The sequence below is a fragment of the Panthera uncia genome, chromosome A2 (genome assembly GCF_023721935.1).
Source record: "Panthera uncia isolate 11264 chromosome A2, Puncia_PCG_1.0, whole genome shotgun sequence".
Lineage (NCBI taxonomy): Eukaryota > Metazoa > Chordata > Mammalia > Carnivora > Felidae > Panthera > Panthera uncia.
In genome coordinates this window covers 7,666,558-7,688,656 of record NC_064816.1, presented here as the reverse complement: position 1 = coordinate 7,688,656, position 22,099 = coordinate 7,666,558, and the positions used below count along the sequence as shown (strand labels likewise).

Genomic DNA, 22,099 nt, shown 5'->3' with positions numbered 1-22,099 from the left:
GACGGGATAGAGGAACTGAAGCAGGACCTGTGCTGACAGCAGTGAGCCTGATGTGGGGCTCGAACTCACAAACCGTGAGATCATGACCTGAGCTGAAGTTGGACGCTCAACAGACTGAGCCACGCGGGTGCCCCTCCAACTTACGTTCTTAATTCTGGTTCCAATTCTGGCTGTTAATTACAGGGTTCCCTGATGTAGTTTGAGATTTCCAAGCACCAAGGAGAAGGGACCCTGTGGGGTCCTGAACATGGGAGCGGCCCATTATAGCTCCCTTGCCTTCCTTGGCTTCCTCTAGACATAGGATGCCCATGCCCTTGGCCTCAGGACTCCTGTGTATGCTGTCTCCTGTCCCCTTTGCCTAGGACACTCTTTTCTTCCTCTTCCCCTGGAAGAGGTGCAGGCCCCTACGTATCTTCAGGCTCTGCTTCTGTGGCACACCTCTTCAGGCCACACTGGACACAGGGGCCTTGGGAGGGACGGGTGTGGCAGCCCTAATGGGAACAGGTGCGAAGGGACCGAAAGTTTCTCGATCAGGAGGTTACCTTTGGTAGATGAGGGCAGAAGCACAAAGGTAACGTCAAATGTGATCGCACTGGTGTTTAAATACACCTGGGGGAGACCTCGAAGTAGGTAATCAAAAGCAACATCTGGAGTGACGCCAACGAACAGAAGGGCGACCCTGCTCACACACAGCAGCAGAGGTGCAGAAGAACCGCTGCTGTCACATGAGTGCGTGGAGACGCGGCCCCGGCTCCCACAGGCGCTGGGGGGGAAACCGCAGCACCAGGTCCTCCTGCCTGCCGAGGCAGACTCGGGACAGGGCGAATCCAAAGGCTGACAACGTCCTGTAATTATTCTTTGGTGCCCGGGAGGAACCAAGCTGTTAACGATTCGTTCTGTCCTCAGGCTTCGTGTTTAACTCAAGTATAGAATTTAGCTAATTAAAAAGTTCTGGAAAGTAAAAAAAAAAAATAAAAAATAAAAAATAATTTTTAATACAAATCTTTCATGGTCCCTTCTGGAAAGGAGTTATGTTGGCAGTCTGAGACAAGAAAGCGTGTGTTAGGCTACTTCCAAATTTATTCCGTTCTTATTCTTTTTGGTGTGGCACAGTAGCTGGTCCCTCAGAACCTTCCAGGTGCCTGACAAGCGTGCCCTAAGAATTTCACCTGGTCCGAAGAGAGGCCTGGTTTTTGCCCTAGGCTCCTGGGAGGTGAACTCTCAGCCCTTGAAATGTCCTGCCTGATGGGCTGCCTTTGTTTACCTGGGGTCCTCGGGCCCAGAGAGTCTAAGAATGTGATTTAGGGTAGTGGCGACGGGTCAGTGTGGTGTCAGCTCAAACCACAGAGGGACTGGAGCCTGAGGCCAGTCACGTGGGTGGTCAGTCGTGTCTGTGAACAAGTTCCAATAAAAACTCTAGACGTTAAGGGTTCCTTGGCTGGCAGCGCCCTGCGTGTCTTGTCTCTTAATGCCGCCAGGAGAAATCTGCTGTCAGCGACTCTCGGGGGAGAGGGTGGCTGGAAAACCCGCACACAGAACTCCCTGGGACTCTGGCCCCCATGTCAATCTTTGTCCTTTCACTGTAACAAACTGAATCTGTGAGTTTAACAGCTTTCAGAGAGTTCAGGGTCCGCCTAGAGAGTTGGCCAGCCTCAGGGTAGTCCTGGATCCCTGAGCTCCGCGGCTGGTGTCCGGGGTGAGAGTGGTCTCACTTCTCACCCAATTGTCTCAACGCGGGGAAACCATACTGTTGTCTTCCCCAGGGTTTCAAACTCTGTGTTAATGAACGTCAAAAACATCCATTAAACAGGTCAGCCTTTTACCCAAACATCATCTTTGAAAGTATTTGCGATGAAGTAACTTTCTCAGCAGGAAAATGAGACTATTTTCCCGAGTCTCCGAGTGCCCTGCTTGATCTTCTGTGTGACCACAGCAAAGCAGCAGGTCGATGGACGTGCTCCAATCGTGAACCAAAGGTTTCTCAATGTCAGCACGGGGAGGATTCCTTTACCCACCATGTGTACCAGTTCACTTGCAACTCCCCCACGTCTCTTCCCAGTCCTGTGACGCCATCTGCTGCGGGAAGATGTGAACATTTAAGATGTTAAATGTGAACCCCGCACCAAGGCCTCCACCGGGGCGCCCTGCCACGCGGGTATCAGGTCGACTGGGAGTGCAGCTCTGGGATTCCAGAGCCGGGGCCTTTCATCAAACTGGATCCCGGAGTCCCCACCAGGATCTCAGCCGCCTGCAAGAGAACAGTCTCAACAAGGGATCACTGAGCCCTCAGAGCCGGGTTTAGTGTCATGGCTGATTAATCACTCAATCTCGCACGTGCAAGAAAAACTCTTGCAGATGTGGAAAGACAACTGTTGGCAGCAGCCGGGGGAACCACTTCCTCTTTTCTCACATGATACACAACGAAGAATGATGCTCAGAAGGTCACAGGATGACTGAAAAAACGGACACGTTTTTGGCCGCTTCCAAGTATCTTTTTTTTTTCTTTTAAACCGAGGCGTGACACAATACAGGAAAGCACACCTATCTTGAATGTGTAATGTTTTCACGTCTTGAGGTAACCACTGTTCGATACCCATCACCATGGGTCAGCTTCTGAACTTCCCATAACTGGAAGCATACAGTAGGTACCAGTCGGCGTCTGGCTTCTTTCACTCAAACAAAATGACTAGAAGATTCTCCCAAGGAGCGTCAGAATGTCTGTCCGGGGGTTTTTGGAATTCTGCTCTTTGATTAGGCCACCACTGAGAGAGTTTTCCTACGGATGGACATCAGGCTGTTTTGTTTGAGGCGGTCACGATCCAGGCTGCTACGCACACGTGCTTGTATGTGTCTTTTGGGGACATGCGTGGCTCAACGATCTCTGGGTGAGAAGGTTTACGGCCAAAGCGCCGTCCACCCCCGGAAGCGGCACGTAGGTACAACTACTCCACGTCCTTGCCGGCTCTTAACGCAGTTCTGGCCATTCCGGTGGGCCTACAGAAAGAAGCGCCTCTGGTTTTCCCGTGTGCTCCCTCGACATTGTGCACTGATCCCGACCACCTTTTCACACGCTCACGGGTCACTGGGATGTCTTCTTCCAGGAGTCCGTCTGCGACTCTTGCCCATTTTAAGATTTCAGCCTGCGGGAGCACCCACTGACTTTGTGAGGGCGTCCTCGGATGAACCAATGTTCTTAGTTTCAGTGAAGCCGAATTTATGAGTCTTCTACGGACAGCAGTGCCTGTGTCCGTTCAGGAAGTCTACGCCTACGTCGAGGCCAGGAAGACGTTCATCCGCGCCTTCCTCGAGAACTGTTTTCCCTTTCACGTTCACGTCTGGTATCCATTTCAAGTTAACATACGGGTAAAGTGTGGGGCAGGGTCAAAGTTCATCTTCTCCATTTGGATATCCAAAAGATCAGCAGGACTTTCTCAGAAGTCCATCCTTGCCCCCTAACCTTCCAGGGTCTTCTTCATTTTGACAATTTTAAGACTCCCTCGCAAGAAGATCATTGGGAAGAAAACACCGGGGTCTGTAATTTTCACTGATTTTCGCACACTCCATGTTTTATCGTGGGGCTGGATCCCACGACCTTGGGATCATGACCCGAGCCGAAATCAAGAGGTGGACACTCAACCGAGCCCAGGTGACCCCTGCATATTCCGTATTTTAAATAATTGTGAGTCTTCTATGTTTTTTGTGTGGCATTTGCCTCAAAGGTGAAGCCTGCAAATTAGCTCAGCATTTTCTTCTCAATACTGCAGCTATGTTTTGAGAATGGGTGGCTGAACTTCAATAGGCCTTTCTCAGCCATTTGTTCCTCTTAATAATAAAGAATTCTTTTTTATTCTTATTATTTATTTAAAGTTTATCTTACTTATTTTAAGGGAGAGCGTGTGCGTGCACACCAGCAGGAGAGGGGCAGTGAGAGAGGGAGAGAGAAAATCCCAAGCAGGCTCCACGCTGACAGTGCAAAGCCCAATGCGGAGCTTGAGCGCACGAAATGGGACATCGTGACCTGAGCCAAAATCAAGAGTCGGACGCCTAACTGACGGAGCCACCCAGGAGCCCCTAAAAGACTCTTTTTTGAAAGGCAACTTGTATCTTTTGTTTGGGTATTATAACATCACCACCCCCCAAAATTTCACACTTGGTAAGAGCCTCTCCAAATGATATGCTGACGGCTTACACCCTGACACTTTTCCCTCCTACAGATTACAGCTTATCCTTACTTCGCGTAACGACTAAGTGCCAAGTGTTACTATAAAGTCAAGCTGGACAACCTTCCCGTTACTGGAACAGCCGTACTGGCTGGTATGGACCAGAAAGGGGAGCAGAACCACCTGAGTCCTGAGCAAGGCACAGGCCTCGTACCCGTAGCCACCTCTTGTCAGTCCACACGACCTGCCTCGAGCTGGCAGAATGTGCACCTGTTCCCTTGAAGGGCCTGGGAGGACGTTATTTTGCTATTTATATGGTACTTGTGATCCACAAATGGATCTGCCGCAGTCTTGAATCTGGTGTGTGTGTGTTCCTCGAGTGGAACCCGGTCTGTCTTCTCAACGTGCAGCCCACCCGTGACGGCCCAGACCAAGAGGGCCAGAACGAAAACCAGGCTTGCTGGTCACACAAGTGTGGGGAGACGGTGGAAAGTCTAGAGAAACAAAGCTGCCTGTTCCGTGCTCTCGCCCCGCGGACCTCCTCGCCATCGTCCGCCATCCGTGCGATCGGTGCCCATCACAGCACAGACCCCTGCCTCTCCACCTCGCTCACCCCTGGCCTCTTGAGGCCTCTCCACCGGCTCTTGCCTCTGTTGGAGCACTCATCCCAGACCTCCCTTCCTCAGGGCTGCCCTCAAATGTCACCTTCCCTGAAAAGAGCACCCCGTCTCTACCTCCCCACCACGCTCTCTCTTCCTGTCACCACAGCTGACGCCGTGCGCTTCCCTCTTGCAGACAGTATGTTTCAGGAGGGCAGGGTCCCGGGACAAGGACAGGCAGCCAGTGCTCGTGGAGGGACTGACCCGACGACCGGCTTGGAGGCACCTCCGAGGACCCCCAAGGCCCGCCCGCCATGCTCCCCGACTTACCTGTCCTTGTACTTGATCACGGCATCTACAATCTTCTTCATCTTCTTGGTGAGGTTGGGAGGGTTGGGGGAGAGCTTCTCGGCGGGTGGCCGCCCGCGCTTCTTCTGCTTCTTGCTGTCATCGTCCTTGTCGCGGCTGCGGGTGCTGGTGGTCGGGGTGGAGGAGCCGGCGTCGCCGTCCCGCTTGCGCTTCCGAGAGGATTTCTTCTGCCGGACCTCCTCTTCGATCTCCTCCAGCGTGCCTTCCTCGATGGCCTTCAGGGTCAATAGTGGTAAAATAGGACAGCCAGCACCGAGGTCGACAGGCAAAGGCCGCGGCGCAGACCCGCGGGGCACAGCTGGGCAGGACGCTCACAGGGGCTCTCGACGGGCCCCGGGGGACCAGGGCAGGCCTGTGTGCCTCCGTGTGCCCTGGCGCCCGCCTGTCCTTAACAAACAGACAGTCGCATTTCTTTAGCAATTAGAGGCATATCCTCACTGAATGGAGACTGAAGACTTGAACCCTGGAATCCCTCCACCCACAGTGGCACTAGACCCTCTGCATTTTTCTCAAAATCTGGCAAAACATACAGAACAGAAAACTGACCGCTGTAACTATTTTTAAGCGTGCGGTTCACTGGCATCAGGTACATTCACGCTGCGTGCAGCCAGCGTTGCCAGCCGCCTTCAGGATGCTCCCGGCTCTTCCCACGAACACGTGCGGGACTGGGGACAGAGCTACGGTCACATCCACATACCACAACGGGACTCATGTTTTTCCTTACTAGATCCTGGGTGTATTTCCTGCCGTTTTTCTGCAACGTAATTTTCAATGTCTGCTTATTCCATTGTACGACACACCCTCGTTTAAACATCCCCTGTTCTTGGGCGTTTAGGGGGTTTCTGTTTGGGGGAGGGGTGCCAGTGTAACCAATGCCACGACTGACAGCTGTGTGGCTTGTACATGGATTCGTGGAAGTGGAAGTGCTGAGCAGAAGAGGCTGTATCTGAACGATATTAATTTTCAAACAATACCAACTTCATACTTCTCAAAGGTAATAACCAACTTGCACGTTTTATCCCCGCAAGTAAAGAACTAAGAAGCCACGTTTCCAGGGGAGCCCGGAATCAGGAAAGGGAGTGGGGGCGGGACTCACAGGGATGTGCTGGTCGTCCCCTCACACGTGTCAGCTGTGACCGTGAGCAGGACACAGGACCATGAGCCGAGGACACAGCGGGGAAAAAACCCCTCACAGAGGAGAGAGCGTAAGCAGACAAATATCTTGCAAGCGTGGCACAAAGCGTGTCGATTGCCAAGAAGGAGGGTGAGTGGTGCTCTGATGGTGGGGCAGACGTGCCCAGGTCGGGGGTCAAGGGCGCGCCTCAGAGGAGGTAGCACCAGGCTGAGATCTGAAGGGAGGGGGTGGGAAAGGCATCCAGGCCAAAGGAACAGCTGGAAGAGCGCGTGGCAGGCAGGAGCCGCTGCAAGGTTGGCACGGGGGAGGGCATGTCCTGGGAGCCCAGGGTGGGTGCGGAGGGTGGAACAGTGTTCCCCGAAGTTCATGTCCGTGTCCAACTTCAGAACGTGATCTTATGTTGAAATAGGATGTTTAAAGATGTAATTACTTAAAGAGCAGAATGAAATCATCCTGTGTCAGGGTGGGCCCACAACTCCAATGAGAATGTCCCCGAGAGAGACAGGAAAGGACACAAAGACACACGGGGGAGAGGCCACGGAAGATGGCGGACTCGAACGATGGGGCCACAGGCCAAGGAGCCACAGCAAGCTGGAGGAGGCAAGGAAGGGGCCTCCCCTAGAACCTTCAGAGGAAAAAGGGTCTTACTGACACCTTGACTTCAGTCTCTAAGCCTCCAGAACCGTCAGAGAATACACTGCTATAGTTTTAAGTGACCCAGTTTGAGATCACTGTCGCAGCCACCCTAGGGACGCAAGACTAGGGTCTCTGGTCCTGAGGCCCGGACACGCAGGTCAGAAGGGCACATGCCAGCAACATTCTGAAGAGTTTTGGTACATGTGGCACCAGAGCGGCTGCCAGAAAAGTGAGGCCAGTTAAAGGGCCAGCACTAAGAAAAGAGAGTACTTGTTTTGGGCAAATGTGTTTTGTTTTTTGTTTTATTAATGCAAATTCTTAACGGGTATGACATACAAAAAGGCACACGCTTTGTAGGGAAAGCATCACCTTCTCGACAAATGGGGCTGGAACAATTGGCCGTCCACTTGTAAAAGAATGGAGTCGGATCCCTACCTCACACCCTAAACAAGAACTGCTCGGAAAGGGCCATGGGCCCATGTGTAAAAGCTGAAATTCTAAAACCCCTTGAAATAAAACACAGGGGTGAATCTTTGTGCTCCTGCATTTCTCAGTGGACTCTCAGACACCATACCGCAGCACAAGCAGGAGAAAAATAGACACGCTGGACGTCGTCAGAATTAAAAACGTTTGTGCTTCAAAGGACGCCATCGAGAAAGTGAAACAATAAACCGCAGAATAGGAAAAAATACCTGCAAACCATACATCTGATGAAATGACTTTTGAAGAAGATCCGCAAATGGCCCACAAGCACATCAGGAGATGTCCTACCCCACTGGGCACCAAGAAAATGCAAATAAAGACCACAACGAAGTTACCACTTCAGAACCACCAGAATGACTGCAATCAAAAGGGCAGGTGACAAATATAGGTAGGGTTATGCAGAAACTGGATCTGTCACATGCTGCCGGTGGGAAAGCAAAACGGCTCAGCCGCTTTGGAAAACAGTCTGACAGCTCCTCAAAAGACTAAACACAAAATTACCATCTGACTCAGCGATTCTATTTCTAGATATCTATGTGAGAGAAATCACAACGTGTTTCCTCACAAAGTCTTGTCCACCAACGTTCACAGCAGCGTTGTTCACGATAGCCAAGGGGTGGAAACAGGCCAAGTGTCTGCACGAACAGAGACATCACCACCGTGTGGCCTATCTGTCCAACAGAATGCTGCTCGGCCTTGGAAAGGAATGATACTGGCTACCGCATGGATAAACCTTGGAAAGAGTCTGCGTGCTGGAAGAAGCCAGACGCCAAAGGATAGCACGTTGCTCCATTTATACGAAACGTCCAGAGCAAGAGCTAGTGGGAATAAAGGGACAGAAGGGTAGCTGAAGAGGATGGGGCTTCTTTCTGAGGTGACAAGAATGTTCTTAAGCTGACCCGTGGTGACCACTGCACAACTCGGAATAGCTTAAGTGAGCTTAGTGGTATATGAATTCTATTTTCAAAAAAACAAAAAAAGGGGCACCTGGGTGGCTCAGTCGGTTAAGTGTCTGACTTCGACTCAGGTCGTGATCTCACAGTCCATGAGTTCGAGCCCTATGTCAGGCTCTGTGTTAACAGCTCAGAGCCTGGAGCCTGCTTCGGATTCTGTGTCTTCCTCTCTCTCTCTCTGCCCCTCCCCCACTCATGCTCTGTCTCTGTCTCTCTCTCTTTCAAAAACAAACATTAAAAAAAAAAAGAAGTGAATCAATAGGGGCGCCTGGGTGGCTCAGTCGGTTAAGCATCTGATTTTGGCTCAGGTCATGATCTCAGTTTGTAGTTTGAGCCCCACATCGGGCTCTGTGCTGGCAGCTCAAAGCCTGGAGCCTGCTTGGGATTCTGGGTCTCCCTCTTTCTGCCCCTCCCCCACTCACACCCTGTCTCTGTCTCTCAAGAATAAATAAACGTTAAAAAAAAATGATACTAGCCCACGGGCAACTGTTTTTTAAAGGGCACCCGTGTCTCAACCGTGGGAGTGTACGACCATGGGAGTCGTACAGGTCTGTGTTTGGGCCTATGCTCCATCAACTGGGGTTCTCTTCTCATCCCTGGAGCTCGGGGCTGAAGGGTGAGGAGCAGGACAAGCCACCTGCCCCACCCGAGGGTCGCCTGGTTCCCCAGCATGTTTCAGTGGTCCCCTCTTGAGCACAGCTCAGCGGGCAAGCTCACTAGTCTGGGTGGTTCTGAGCTTCTTGGATGGGGCCAGGGCTGCTGGACGTCATGCACTGAGGAACCACTGGGGCCCATAGTTAACCAGGAGGAACCCCAGGGAGTGCAACTGGAGACTTGGCAAGGCAGTATCATTTATCCCGGGGTGTGCCAATCAACAAGGCAACCTGAACGCCCCCCACCTGCTTTCCTGGAAAGTGTTGCTTCATGGGCATTTTTGTCAAACTCCATGGCCAGATTCCCAGCCATCACTTCTGCACTCAGAGCCCCGAGCCTGGGGAAAGGCCTGACCTGTCACCACAACTCCGTTGCCACCTGTGCTGGCACAGTGGGCCGACCAGACCCCTGAGGCCCTGACTCAGCCGCCTACACCTGCTGCTGCCAGGGACCCAGGCGCGTCTGCTGAAAACCATGACCATGTCACTTGTGAGCAGCTGTGATGCTGAGCCTGGGTAGGGACCTGCTTCCTCCCCCCACCACAGCCGGGTGAGGAGTCCAGCTCTGGGAGGCAAAGTGCCCAGAGTGAGGTTGTCTGATCCCGGCTGGCACTCCCTACCGTGTGGCAGGGCATTTTGATCACTAACTCGTCGCTGCCTTTCCCACTGATGGGGGAGTGACCCCTGAAGACCACGCAGAGCCGAGGCCAGTTACGCCTAAGTGGTGAGTCCCGAGCTGCCTCGGGGCCACGTAGGCGCTCTCTCCTGTGAGGGTCTGGAGGAACCGAACGAGCTGACCCCACACCAGAGGCATCACTGTCACTAATGAAAACCAAGAGGGGCCGGAAGGGAGCCCACTCGGGTTCTGGATGAGGCCCACGGTACAGCAGCTAGCCTCTGCTCCCTCGACCCCGTCCCCAACTGGCCCTCTCCAGCATGTACCTTGAGCCACTGCTTCTCGGTCAGCGAGTCGCTGTAGTCCACCTCCTTGCGGTGGCGGGAGCCTCGGCCAAACATTTTCTCCTCTTCCTCCTCGCAGGTCAGACGCTCTACCTCGGCATCGTCCTTGATGATCCACGAGGGGAGCTCATCCTCCTCCATCAGGCGCGGCTTCCGCTTGGGGTTTCGGGCCTCCTCACGCCTGCGGTCCAGGTCCATGCGCTGGGGGACGCGGGGCAAGGGGGCAGAGAGAGAGAGGCGTGAGCATGAGGAGAGCTGCGCGCATACAAAGGGCACGTGGCAAGGGGAGGCCTCTCTGCCTGACACAGATGCTACAAGGCAGCTCAACAGAGGCTCTGGAGTTTGCAACGGCCAGGCCGCCCCGGTGCTGATAGTAGATCCTTGCTAGGAGCTCCGGCTTGAGGCAGAAAATTCCAGAACAGACGGCAGAATAGAGGCTGAGGGCCCACACTCTGATTCCATGCTGACCAGTGCTCTCTACCCAGGGCTCAGGAGCACCTGTGACTGACCACTGGCCTGGGACAGTGTCAACTCCCTCTGAAAGGGAGCCTCAAGGGCAAAGGACTCAGGAGAACACGCATTCTGCAGTACTGAGGATCCAAAGGGGACCCTGTATGTGTGTGTGTGCGCGCGCGCGCGCATGTGTGCGCGCGTACCACCACTGCTGCAACACTCCTTGGAAACCACAGAAGAAAAATGGGTCATTTAGGAGGCAGTGTGCGGCCACCTCGTGAAACGCCCCTGGCTCTGTTACCCGCAGGACACCACCGTCACCGAGACGTTTTGCTCGATCTCGTGTTGACAGGGTGGGGCGCGTGAAGCCGCAGGGCACCCTGTGAGCCCATGAGGCGGGAACAGTGCCTCTGCCTCCGCGCGGCGCTTACCATGAACAGGTCAAACTCCTCCTCGTGCCGGGCAATCATCTGGTTCACCGTCTCGTCGTCGGGCACCTCGTCTTCTTCCTAGAAGGTGGCACACATTTAGTTTGGGTGCGGAGAGGCCGGGCTGGGCGGCGGCAGGCCACGGGCAACGAGCTGGCGGTCCCGGTCCGGCTGCGGTGGATGGGGACCCACGCGGCAGCGAGAGGCACACACGCACACGCACACGCACGCTCCGTGGGGTCAGGGCCCTTGCTGGCCGTCTCAGCCGGGAAGCCGAGGACCGGATGGGCGTGGAGACTGAACTACCCCTCTCACCTTTAGAGGTGGCTCCTCCAGGTCGGGGTTGACGCCCGCTGGCGGAGGGGCAGTGTGGGCGAAGCTGGCACTGCCGCTGCCCGTGCTGCAGTGTCTGCTCTGTGGATAAATAGAGGACTTCAGGCTCCAGGGCTGTCAATCCGGCGCCTTTCACCAGTAGTTTAGAAAAAAAAACCACTTCAAAGAAAAAGCAAGTACTCATCCTCTTTCCTTTCAGCCCACACTCCCTTTACTCCAAAGGGATGCAAAAAAAAAAAAAAGAGTGCAAAAAAGGTAAAAAAACAAAAATGAAAGCCGCTCATGCGTCCACCACTCACGCCGGGGAGGGGGTCGGGGCCGGCGCTGCCCTCACCTCGTCCTGCTCCTCGTGCTCCAGGATGGCCTGCAGGAAGGCACGCCTCTCATGGCTGGAGGACTTCTGGTCAAACATGCCGGCCTGGATCACCTTCTGGTCGACATTGAGCTTGTATTTGGCTGCGGCCAGAATCTTCTCTTCCACACTGTTGACCGTGCAGAGACGGAGCACTCGCACCTCGTTCTGCTGCCCGATGCGGTGGGCGCGGTCCTGGGCTTGCAGGTCCTAGAGGAAGAGACGCGGGTCAGTCCCGATCCAGCTATACGCCGTTTTAAGAGGAAGTCACCCTCGCGGCGCCACCGGGAAAGGCTTTCCGGTTCTCATGTGCCTGCCTTCTCCTGCCTGCCTGCCCCAACCAGCAGCTTCTCGAGCTGGGAGCCCAGGAACGCAACGTGAAGACTGGGCCGGGATGACGTCACCCCGGGATCGCCCCTACCCACCTTACTGGGACTCTACGGGTCTTCAGGTGGAAGGCGCCAATTGGAGGACAAGTCCTGGATGGTCATGTTCCCAAGCAGCTCATGTCACAGCTGACACAGGACCCCTCACCTACCCCGGGAGGGCCCCGTGCATGGTGTGGCCGTATGCATTAAGGACACCATGCACAGGACATGACCGAAGCAGGACAGCATCTTGGCAGTGCCTGGTTTGGCTGCGGGCCCTGCTACTTCCCTTATGGGCAGCCCAGGCCGAGGCCCCACCTCTATGAGCCTCAGGACTCACTCTGCTGACACGGGCCCTTCTCCTGGCTGTCGTGTGGGGAGAGGAGCTAAATGGCACTGGGCGCTCAGCTCAGAGCGTGACGCACAGTGAAGCTGTGATCAAGTGGTAGCCGTGGCTGCCAACACTTCTGTATCATCACCCCCAGCCCCAAATCAGGAGGGTTCCCGTGAAGTCCTGCATCTGGGCCAGAGGGATGTGGGCCTACGGTCAAGAATCATACCCCATGGGGTTGACGGAGGCCACGCCTGGCCCGGGGGTGGGGGGTGGGGCAGACAGGAATGCCCCTGGCTCTGCCAGTATGCTTCCCCGCAGGGTAAGCACTGGATCATGTGCCCTAGGCCCTGTAGGAAGTTTAGTGGCTTCTGACGCCCCTAGTGTGGCAGAGGACAGGGCTCCAGGGGGACCTCTGCCCACTATCTGCCTGCTGATGGGGGCAGCACACGCCCCAACCACCTCTCAGGAAATTGGCTGGTCACTGAGGTCTTGGTGAGAAGTACGCCCCAGGCTGATGGTAGAAAGGGTCGCTAGTAACCAACCAGAGCATCGGCCCATCAGATGGGCTAGAATTCCCACACTGCTGACTAGTGCCCCTAGGCTGTGGGGAAGGACACGCTCGTACCCTGTGGGGGGAGGGGGGGACCGGAGAAACCTAGGGCAGCCTTCTGGAGGCCACTGTGGCACAAGTGAATAGAAGATAAAGAGATCATGGCCACGGGCCAAGCAATCCCACCCCTGAGGGTGGACTGGCCAGTGAGTCCTCATACAAATACTCCAGGAGAGGGACAACAGGGCTCCCTAAGTGGTCACGCTGAGAAACACCCAGACACCTGCCAAGTGCGGTCTGAGTAAAGTCTCAGGGCCACCATATGGCCGGACACCTGGCAGCTGAGCACACGGCTGTGTGGCCTCCCAGTGTGCTCGCACCGAGAGGAGAACACACCAGCTGCTAAAGCACGTGCTAGAACATGCTGTGTTTTGTGTCAAAAGCCGAACGTGCCTGTGTGCATACGGGTACATGTTGGCATACGCTGAGACTGGTGGGAGGGGGAAAAAAGGACTGTTATTTCGCGTTATTGATATCTGCATTAAAAAATGATCACTTTTATAATGAAACATTGGGAAAAATTAAAAACTGCTGTTATCTGTAACACCCTGTTTCTCTGTAGCTGGTGTCGTGGAGCCCCATAGAGGGCATATGGATAAGAAAGAAGAGGGGCGCCTGGGCGGCTCAGTCAGTTAAGCATCCAGCTTCAGCTCAGGAGGTGATCTCACAGTTTGCGGGTTTGAGCCCTGCGTCAGGCTCTGTGCTGACAGCTCGGAGCCTGGAGCCTGTTTTGGATTCTGTGTGTGTGTGTGTGTGTGTGTGTGTGTGTCTCTCTCTGCTCCTCCCCCATTCATGTTCTGTCTCTCAAAAATAAATACACGTTAAAAAAAATTAAAAAAAAAAAGAAAGAAGAGCAGCAGCATACACATAGGCCCCAAATGTTTTTAAGAGCACAACTGTGTGAGACTTCACACAGAACGCAGCCTGGAAGGCTTGCATCACTAAAAAAGCAGCAATTACCGACAGCTGATAAGACTGGGTTTATTTTCTGCTTTCTTTACGTATTTCCAAAAATTCAGGATTTTTTTTTAACTGCAACGGAGTACGTTTTTTCCAAAATCAAAGACATTTCTATGTTTTGAGAAACAGAGAAAAATACCCTCTGAGTTTCTGTAAAAAAGCCTCAGGAGCTGTGGGGGCCGCAGCCACTCGCGGCAAGCAGGGTCTCCGTGCAGCCTCGAGTCCCCTCCCTGCCGGGGCGCTAGCCCACTCATACCTGGTGAGGGTTCCAGTCACTGTCGAAAATGATCACAGTGTCAGCTGACTGGAGGTTCAGCCCGAGCCCCCCGGCCCGCGTGCTGAGCAGGAAGATGAAGTACTCGGAGCCCGGCTCGTTGAAGGTTTTCAGCAGCATGCCCCGGTCCTCTGCTTTCGTCGTTCCTGCAGGGCACGGGGAGAATGGGGTCAGCGGGGAAGGGAGGTGATGGAGAGGAGACAGGGGAGACACCTGCTTTGGAGCGCAGGGATAGTGCCTGCGCACGTCCCCCAGAGGCCTCCTGGGTCAGCGCCGTAATTGCTCAACACATAGGCATCAGTGCGATTAGCGAGAGGTGCGGGTTTACGGGGACACTAGCGAATGCCACTCCTCCCACCTGGGGAGATGAAAGTGAGCACCAATGGGTTGCTGTGTCACCTGGGAGTAAAATGAGCCCGGTATGAGCACTGAACCAGGTGGGTGCCGAAGCACAGAGCCTGGAACGGGTGACCGGCCAGAGGGCTGGCGCCCGCCTCGGTCTCGCTACGAGGGGCTTCTCTGTTCACAAGGAGAACCTGCTACAGGCAAGCACACAGGTGCCTCATAACACGGCTTCTTCCCTCCAGGCGGGAATGGCTTTCCCTCTTCACAGAGCCCTAGGGACTCAGGTGTGACCAGCCAAGACACGATCCTCACACCATGAATAGCACAGGGGCACCGAAATTGCTTGGCCTGCTGCCAGCTCAGAGCCAAGGGGCCCGTGGCAAAATCAGGAGTCATTTTCGGTGATGAAATGAATATTCAGTGCTTCTAGCTGCTTACCTACACATCACGACACATAGCACGGAGGCCCGATGCCCACAGGAGCCTGGGCTCCAGACGTGCCCCCAGCTGCCCTTTTCCGGGGGAACAGGCAAGGCCTGGAGCAGGGACGGGGCAGGCCCCACGGCAGAAGGGCCCCCCCCCCCCCCCGGCACCTTCACTCTCACCGCTGACGGTGGAAGACTCCATCTCACAACGTGTTGCTGAGCCCCCACCTCTTATCTGTTCTTTGCCAGAGCTTCTGTCCGTGACCACGTGGGTACTGTGCAGTTGTGGCCGACAGACAAAAGTCCCCTCCTCACCACGGGGAAGGAAAGAAACGGAGCAAATGAACAGATGCCGTGGCGGGTGGGAATATGCTCTCTACCTACAGCCCCTCCTCCGAGGGTTGACTTAGCAACACAGACAGGGACCAGGGTTCACAAAGGCCTGGCCCGTGAAGGACGGGTGAGGCGGCTGGAGAGGCCGGGCTGTCCTGTCGTCAGGGGCACAGGGAGACATGCTGTCATTTGTGTTTGTAAAGGTGGCCCTGGACGGAACTCCCAAGACCAGACTGAAGGAAGGCATGACAGGTGTGAAAGGCAGGCCGTGCGTGGGGGCGGGCAGGGCAGAGACCGACGGGCGACCGGCCAGCGACCACAGGTCTGTGGTCTGTGAAACCACAGTTCCACCGGCTGCACGGCAATAGACAAAATGAAGGCCCAGAAGCTTGGGGCATCCTGTCAGGCAGACGCACCTGGCAATGAGCTTCAATACAAGCTCCGAGAAGCTGTGGGAAAGCAGCAACCTGCCTGCCTGTGTTCCACCCAGCGGCTCCCCAAGCTCACTTTTCTCAGGAGTCCGAGTGCTCCCGCAGTCGCACAGAGACCGGGGCCTTCCTGGCCACCTGACAAGCGTCGGACCACACGTCCAGCATGCTGTCACCATCTCACTGAGCACCCACCCCCGCTCTGGAGCTCCCGTGGGCTGGGATAAAGGCCATGAGAGCACAAGGGTCTCAGACAAGCACTATTCCCAGAAGAACTTGCGGTCATCCTGCATCCCCAGCTTCCCGCTCTCCCTCGCCTGCTACTCTCAGTGCACGTGGCTCCGGCGTGGGCTCCGGGCCTGACCGGTGACAGCTCTACCACCACGCGGCACTGGAGAGAGGGGCATGTGGCTCACAACAACCTAATGAGAGCCAGCCCCTGGACCTCTGAGGGAAAAGATGGGCTGCACCCTTTGTTGGGGACCATTGAGGACTTTGCTGAAAGAGCATCAGGGGAGCCTGGACAGGATGCCTGAGCAGGAAGCCAAGATGGAGGACAGTGGAGCCAAGAGCCCGAGAAAAGCTCATCGGTATCTTCTAGACACGTGGGTCCAGCCGTGCCCGAAGCAAGCATAACCCCCGAATACTTCTTCCTCATGCCCACGGGATACGGATTTCTGCTGCTTCTAACCAAAACACGGCTGTTGCGTAAAACCCCGTGAACACCGGACCCAGATGTGTAGTGCGCAGAGCAGGAGCCTCGTGTTCGGGAGAACGGGGTGTCAGACCCAGGCTGGCCAACCTCCTCGACCAACCAGTCCCACAGGCCTGCACCACTGAACGTGGTAGGCTCACTCCTGATGCTAGACCCAAGCTCCAGGCGCTGCTCTGCCTTGTAAGGGACGGGGTACCAGCCAGAAGCTTTGGCAGCGGCAGATAATGAGTCCCCTCAAAAAGCGTCTCTCTCGGTCACACTTACCGTCGAGCCTGAGGTATTTAAAGCCGCGATATGCAAAATAATCTTCCATGATCGTCATGAGGGAGGTCATCTGACAGAACAGCAGCACTTTGTGGTTGGTGGCACGGAGTTTGGGAAGAATCCTATCAAGAAGCTCAAACTTCCCCGAGGCGCGGTACAGGTCCAGCCTGGGGAGCGGAGGGAGCGGGGAAAGAACGCACGTAATGTTAACAGCGGTGCTTTGCAGACAGGAGACGGCTCCCATCTTCAGGCTGACCTGAGCGCCTAGGCAGTCTGGTCATCACGATCATGGGCACAGAAGTGGCTTCCTAGGCAGACCCACTCACCCCTGTGGAGTTTCCACAAAGCCATTTCGACCCAACTAAAATATGCTCAGGCCAGACTTGATCAAGGGTGAGCACATGACTGTCGTCCAACTCAGACACTTTTAAGAATGAGAAGAGACGCGATCAGCAATCGTGCTGGGACAGCAGGAAGCTAGGCCTCCTCCCCATTCCTTGAGAGAACCTCCAAGAGCAAAGGCTCACACTGGAGAGTGCCCACACCGCACCCCATGCAGGGTTCAGGGCCAATGCCGCTTTTCTCATTCACTCCAGCCAACAATCCCTGGTCTACAGCTGTGCAGACTGAGGCCAGGGGGACAGCGAGACATGGCTGAGGATATGCCAGGGCCAGGACCTGAAGTCAACTCTGTGACACCCCAATTATGCAATTTGGTACAAAAGACACATAGCTAAAGAACGTTTTCATCTTTTATTTTGATGCCTTTGTTCTTCACAGCAGTTTACTAGCCCAGAGAAATGATGGTGGCTTTAGCTCCACAGCAAAGCTATTTGCAACGTTGAGATCCAGACGTAGAACCCACAGCCACACCTGGGCTTAACGAAGCCTGGGTTGGACTTCATGAACAACGCTGGAGAAAACACTCCCGTGACAAGGTGGATCAAATACCATTTCTCTTAGCAGACGGAGCGTAGGCTCAGAGTGGTTAATAAGGCTGTCAAGGGTCCCAGAGCCCGGATGTGGCACGGTGGGCCCGGGAAGCCAGCTCTACCTCATACGATTAATGGTGACCTACTCTCAAGGTATGGAGGATTTTCAGCCCCTTCTTTGGGCTTGTCTACATTTCCTAAATTTACTGCCACGGACACGGTGCCTCTGAAATTGGACAAAGGTCACAGGAGCGATAAAGCCAACCAAAGAAGTGTAAAAGACCCGCATGTGGACCGTGTGCCCACCCCCTTCACTGGGAAGCTTCTCACCCTTGCACGATGCCACCGGTAAACCCCAAGTGCTCGGAGAAGGACTCCTGCAACAGAATGAGAGATAGGTCAGGGCAGGGCAGGAAGAGGCCCCACACCTCCGAGCCCTCACACTGGTGCACAGGGGTCACCCACAGTGGCTCTGAGGCCACACCCAGACGCTGTACACTGCTTTTGCATCCCACCAACATCCCTTTCCTCAGGCTCCTCCAAAGAAAAGTAAGTCACAGGACAGCACCGTTAACCACCAAAATGTACGCCTGAGACCATTCTTAGAGCAGAGAAATGGAATCCCAGGGGCATCAGGGGGTTTGCAAAGATCCTGAGACCTTATGCCAGTGAGTACAGACATACGTGTGCAATTCAGAAGAATCCAGACTCTCAAAGGGTACCGTGGCCCCAAAAAGTTCTGACCCAGAGACTTCACGAAAAGGGAGGCTGCTCTCAATGTTCCAAACAGGAATGGCCCCTCCCACATCACTGAGCGGCAAAAGCTAGTATGCCAACCAGCAGAGGCAGAGGGACCCTACCAGGATTATTTGGGAAAATAACCACAAAGATGAGTCTCTGAATGCTTTCTGCAGCTATCTGGGGTTAGGCTTTCTGGAGCTTTCATTTCTATCACGTTTTCCTACGTTGTTTGGATTGTTTACAATAAGCACTTACACACAGAAAATCAACAGCAAGGTAAGTACAGGCATTACCTACTCAAAGTATTATAAAGTATCTTTTAAAAAGCTTCAGGGAAGGGCACCTGGGTGGCTCAGTCGGTTCAGTGTCTGACTTCCAGTCAGGTCATGACCTCACAGTTCGTGATTTGAGCCCCAAGTCGGGCTCTGTGCCAACAACTCAGAGCCTGGAGCCTGCTTTGGATTCTGTGTCTCCCTCTCTCTGCTCCTCCCCAACTCACACACTCTCAGTCTCTCTTTCAACAATAAATAAACATTAAGGCTAACTCTGTGTGCGGAGGGGCTCAGCCCAGACAGATGCAGCTTGGAGGACGGAAGGCCTGCCATCCCTGGAGAAGGGCCTCACCTCGATGTGCTGGAACATGTACGGGTGGTTGCAGATCTTCCTGAGCTGCATGATGGTGTTCATCAGGGTCTTGGTGCCACCTTTGCCCTGGGAAGGCAGAAGAGAAGCTCCCATGTTGGGCCTTGTCCCTGGAGCAGATTGCGGGCACGGGGGGGTGGGGTGGGGTGGGGTGGGTGGGAGAAGGACTCCAGAACGGGGCACTTTAGGGGAGGTATGGCTTGTGGCGGAGCAGTCGGGAGCAGGGGGCTAGCTCCCGGGGAGGCGCAGAGGGCCCAGAGCCAGCGCCAGGGGAAGAGATTGCCTGGCACACTGGAGAGGCTGGGAGGACGGAAGGGAAGGAAAACTGGCAAAGAGCTGAGGCTGAATGACAAACATTTTTCTTGGTTGGGGGACTCGAGGGGAATCTCTAAGGGGCTGCAGCCAGATGGGCCCTGACGACCTGGGAAGACCCGTGCTACAGAGAGAAGGATGCAGGGCTTGGGTATCTGCTGCAACTGCTCAGGTGAGAAAGGGCCCAAAGAAAACATGGAAAGGAAGAAATGGGGAGGTAGGCCAATGGGAAGGCATCGGGAGCAGAATCAAGGGACCCAGGAGGGAATTTCTGTCCTTATGAGGGGAGCTGGGGCGGGTGGGGTCCCAGAAGGTAGCAGCTCGCCCAGACCCCATCCACTTCAAACTTCACATCACCCCAAATGCTTTTACTGCCAAGGTGAAGGGGCTCAGTGGCCATGGCTGTTAAGCCAGTTCTTTCCCAGCTGGAAAGGGGAGGCTCACTGGAACGGTCTAACTAGCACGGGGCTCCACCCTGTTGACAGATGTATCTGCGGCAGGCCAGCATTTCATAAGCAGAGGACATCAGATAGTGACACACTGGGAGGGTCTTGGGGGAATCCCTGGAAATGGGCCATTGGGCCTTACTGAGCATGCCTGTTCCCACCAGGTATGATTTAAACTGCAGCTATCTGACGCCCTTCAGATCACCACCAGACAAGGTCTTGATCTCAGTGGTAAACTCCAAGGAGACAGAAGGCTCAGGTGGTGACAATGTGCTCAAGCCCCAAACACCTGGCCTGACCCCAACCCACCTGCCTTGGGCTTCCAGGTGGGGAAGGGGAGGGGCCCGTGGCTAACCTTCTTGTCCTTCTCGGAGCCATCGGTGAGCAGCACCCCTTTGGCCTGCATGTGCCGGTAGAGCACACGCTGGAGCGCAGACATGTCACACTTGATGACATATTCCACCTGCAGGGGACACACGTCACCAGTCAGAGCTCAGAACCTCTGAGCCTAACGCCCAGCCTGAGCCCATCACTGGCCTCTGAACCTCTCAGAGACAACCTGGCCCCAGGATACGTGCTCAAATGAGGGCATAAGTGGATGACGGTGAGGAGTCCCCACAGCTGGGGAACAAGGAGAGACAGGCTGTGGTAGGTACAGCGGGACAGAGAAACACAGGACGTGCTGACCCAGAAGGGGCAACTTGACTACTTTCCCAAAGCTTCTCTCCAGTCCATCAGAAAACCAAGGGCAAGTAATGCATGTCCCACCGGAGGGGAGGAGAGGGTGTCTAGGGAGACAGCTGGGGGACTGGGACCCTGAGCAAGAAGCCAGAGCCATCCTGCGGGGTGAGCGGGTTCATGAGCAGCCCACAGCCTCTAAGCACCGCAGGATGTGATGGGACAGGACCTGCCCAGGCGTCTGATCCACAGATGCCAGGCGGCCTCCCCGCTCTGATCCACACCCGCCTCCACTCTGCAGACCCAGCATGTGTGAGTGAGTGGCTGTCCTCACACCCCATGGACACTACAATGCCGAAGCGAGACCAGGGCCATGATCACCTGAGTGCCACCTGACCGGTCCTACGCCGAAAAACCCCTGGCACGACACTGCACCATGGCTCTGTCCACTCAAAACTATCTGTTACCTTTTCGGGCAACTGGGCCTCGACTTCCTTCTTGAGCCGCCGGAGCAGGAAGGGCCGCAGCACTTTGTGGAGACGACGGATGATGAGAATGGTTTCCTCCTCGTTCAGGTCCACCTGGCACCCCCATGAGACAAGCAAACCGAGGTTACCTCCAAAGGAAAGGGGTGGGGATGGGGTGAGGGGGGTGCACAGGGCCATCTAGAGTCACCTTGCCCTCAGCGCCTGTTTCAGGATGCCTTATGCTTTAAGGGGCGTGGTGGGGCACCCCCTTCCTTTAGAAAAGTGTAAGGACCTGGGACCTTCCACGGAATTCCTAGTGTGTAGAAACCAAGGCTCCAGGGAACCACACCCCATAGGCCTTACTAGGAAAAGAAACACACAGCACACCAGGCTGCTTCCCCACAAATAGAAACTCATGTGTCTGGAGACCCGCCAACATATCCCAAGGAAAGTGGGACAGAACCACATTTACAGAACGTTTGCTGTAAAACGAATGATCCTCTTGGGGGGGCTCTGTTGCTGCGAGCCCTAAATCCTCTCTTATTTCAGGACAGCAGGGACGGAGGGAAAGAAACGCTGCTCTCCCAAAGTGTCTGCTACGATGCTAACAAATTCAACTCTTAAAAATTGGCTGGCTCAGTTGGTTAAGCATCTGACTTCGGCTCAAGTCATGATCTCATGGTTCATGAGTTTGAGCCCTGCGCAGCTTGGAGCCTGCTTCAGATTCTCTGTCTCCTTCTCTCTCTGCCCCTTCCCCACTCGTGCTGTCTCTCATTTGTCTCATAAATAAATGTTAAAAAAATTTTTTTTTAAAAAGGGTCACCTAGGTGGCTGAGTGGGTTAAGTGCCCAACTTCAGCTCAGGTCATGATCTTACAACTTGTGAGTTTGAGCCCTGCATCAGGCTCTGTGCCGACAGCTCAGAGCCTGTAGCCTGCTTCGGATTCTGTGTTTCCCTCTCTCTCTGCCTCCCCAACTCACGCGCGAGCATGCTCTCTCTCAAAAATAATAAACATAAAAAATAAAAATAAAAAAGTCAAATAGACCAGACTTAAAGTTATCTTTCTTGGGCCCCTGATAACCTCATGGTAGAGTTCTAGAACTGCTGCTAACCTTGAAAATAAATGAAACAAGAGCCATATGCTTGGAATGACGGTCCTGGGGGTCTGAAAACTGGGGGCTCCTCCTGGAAAAGCCACAGTCTCTCCTTCAGAAGGGCTTCTGTCTCCACTGGAGCCAGGGAGAGGGGGCCTCGTGGATGACAGTAAGGTGGCCCCAGCTGACCTGGACCTGCCCATGGAGACCCTCAGGA

General features: G+C 54.6%; 1 protein-coding gene across 5 annotated transcripts in view; it reads right to left on the bottom strand.

Moving 5' to 3' along the window:
• The window catches only part of SMARCA4 (SWI/SNF related, matrix associated, actin dependent regulator of chromatin, subfamily a, member 4), a 90,557-nt gene that overhangs the window by 13,503 nt on the left and 54,955 nt on the right, over window positions 1–22,099 (bottom strand). For 3 of the 5 annotated variants that reach the window (XM_049639849.1, XM_049639850.1, XM_049639848.1), the window contains exons 20-30: window positions 20,789–20,902; window positions 19,999–20,106; window positions 18,868–18,954; window positions 17,833–17,879; window positions 16,571–16,737; window positions 14,043–14,206; window positions 11,497–11,724; window positions 11,145–11,243; window positions 10,833–10,910; window positions 9,931–10,149; window positions 5,090–5,343 (exon numbers count right to left, since the gene is read on the bottom strand). In XM_049639849.1, the coding sequence (XP_049495806.1) occupies window positions 5,090–5,343; window positions 9,931–10,149; window positions 10,833–10,910; window positions 11,145–11,243; window positions 11,497–11,724; window positions 14,043–14,206; window positions 16,571–16,737; window positions 17,833–17,879; window positions 18,868–18,954; window positions 19,999–20,106; window positions 20,789–20,902 (1,565 nt within the window). The remainder of the gene's footprint in view (window positions 1–5,089; window positions 5,344–9,930; window positions 10,150–10,832; window positions 10,911–11,144; window positions 11,244–11,496; window positions 11,725–14,042; window positions 14,207–16,570; window positions 16,738–17,832; window positions 17,880–18,867; window positions 18,955–19,998; window positions 20,107–20,788; window positions 20,903–22,099) is intronic. The other 2 variants (XM_049639852.1, XM_049639851.1) reach the window with 1 other exon arrangement.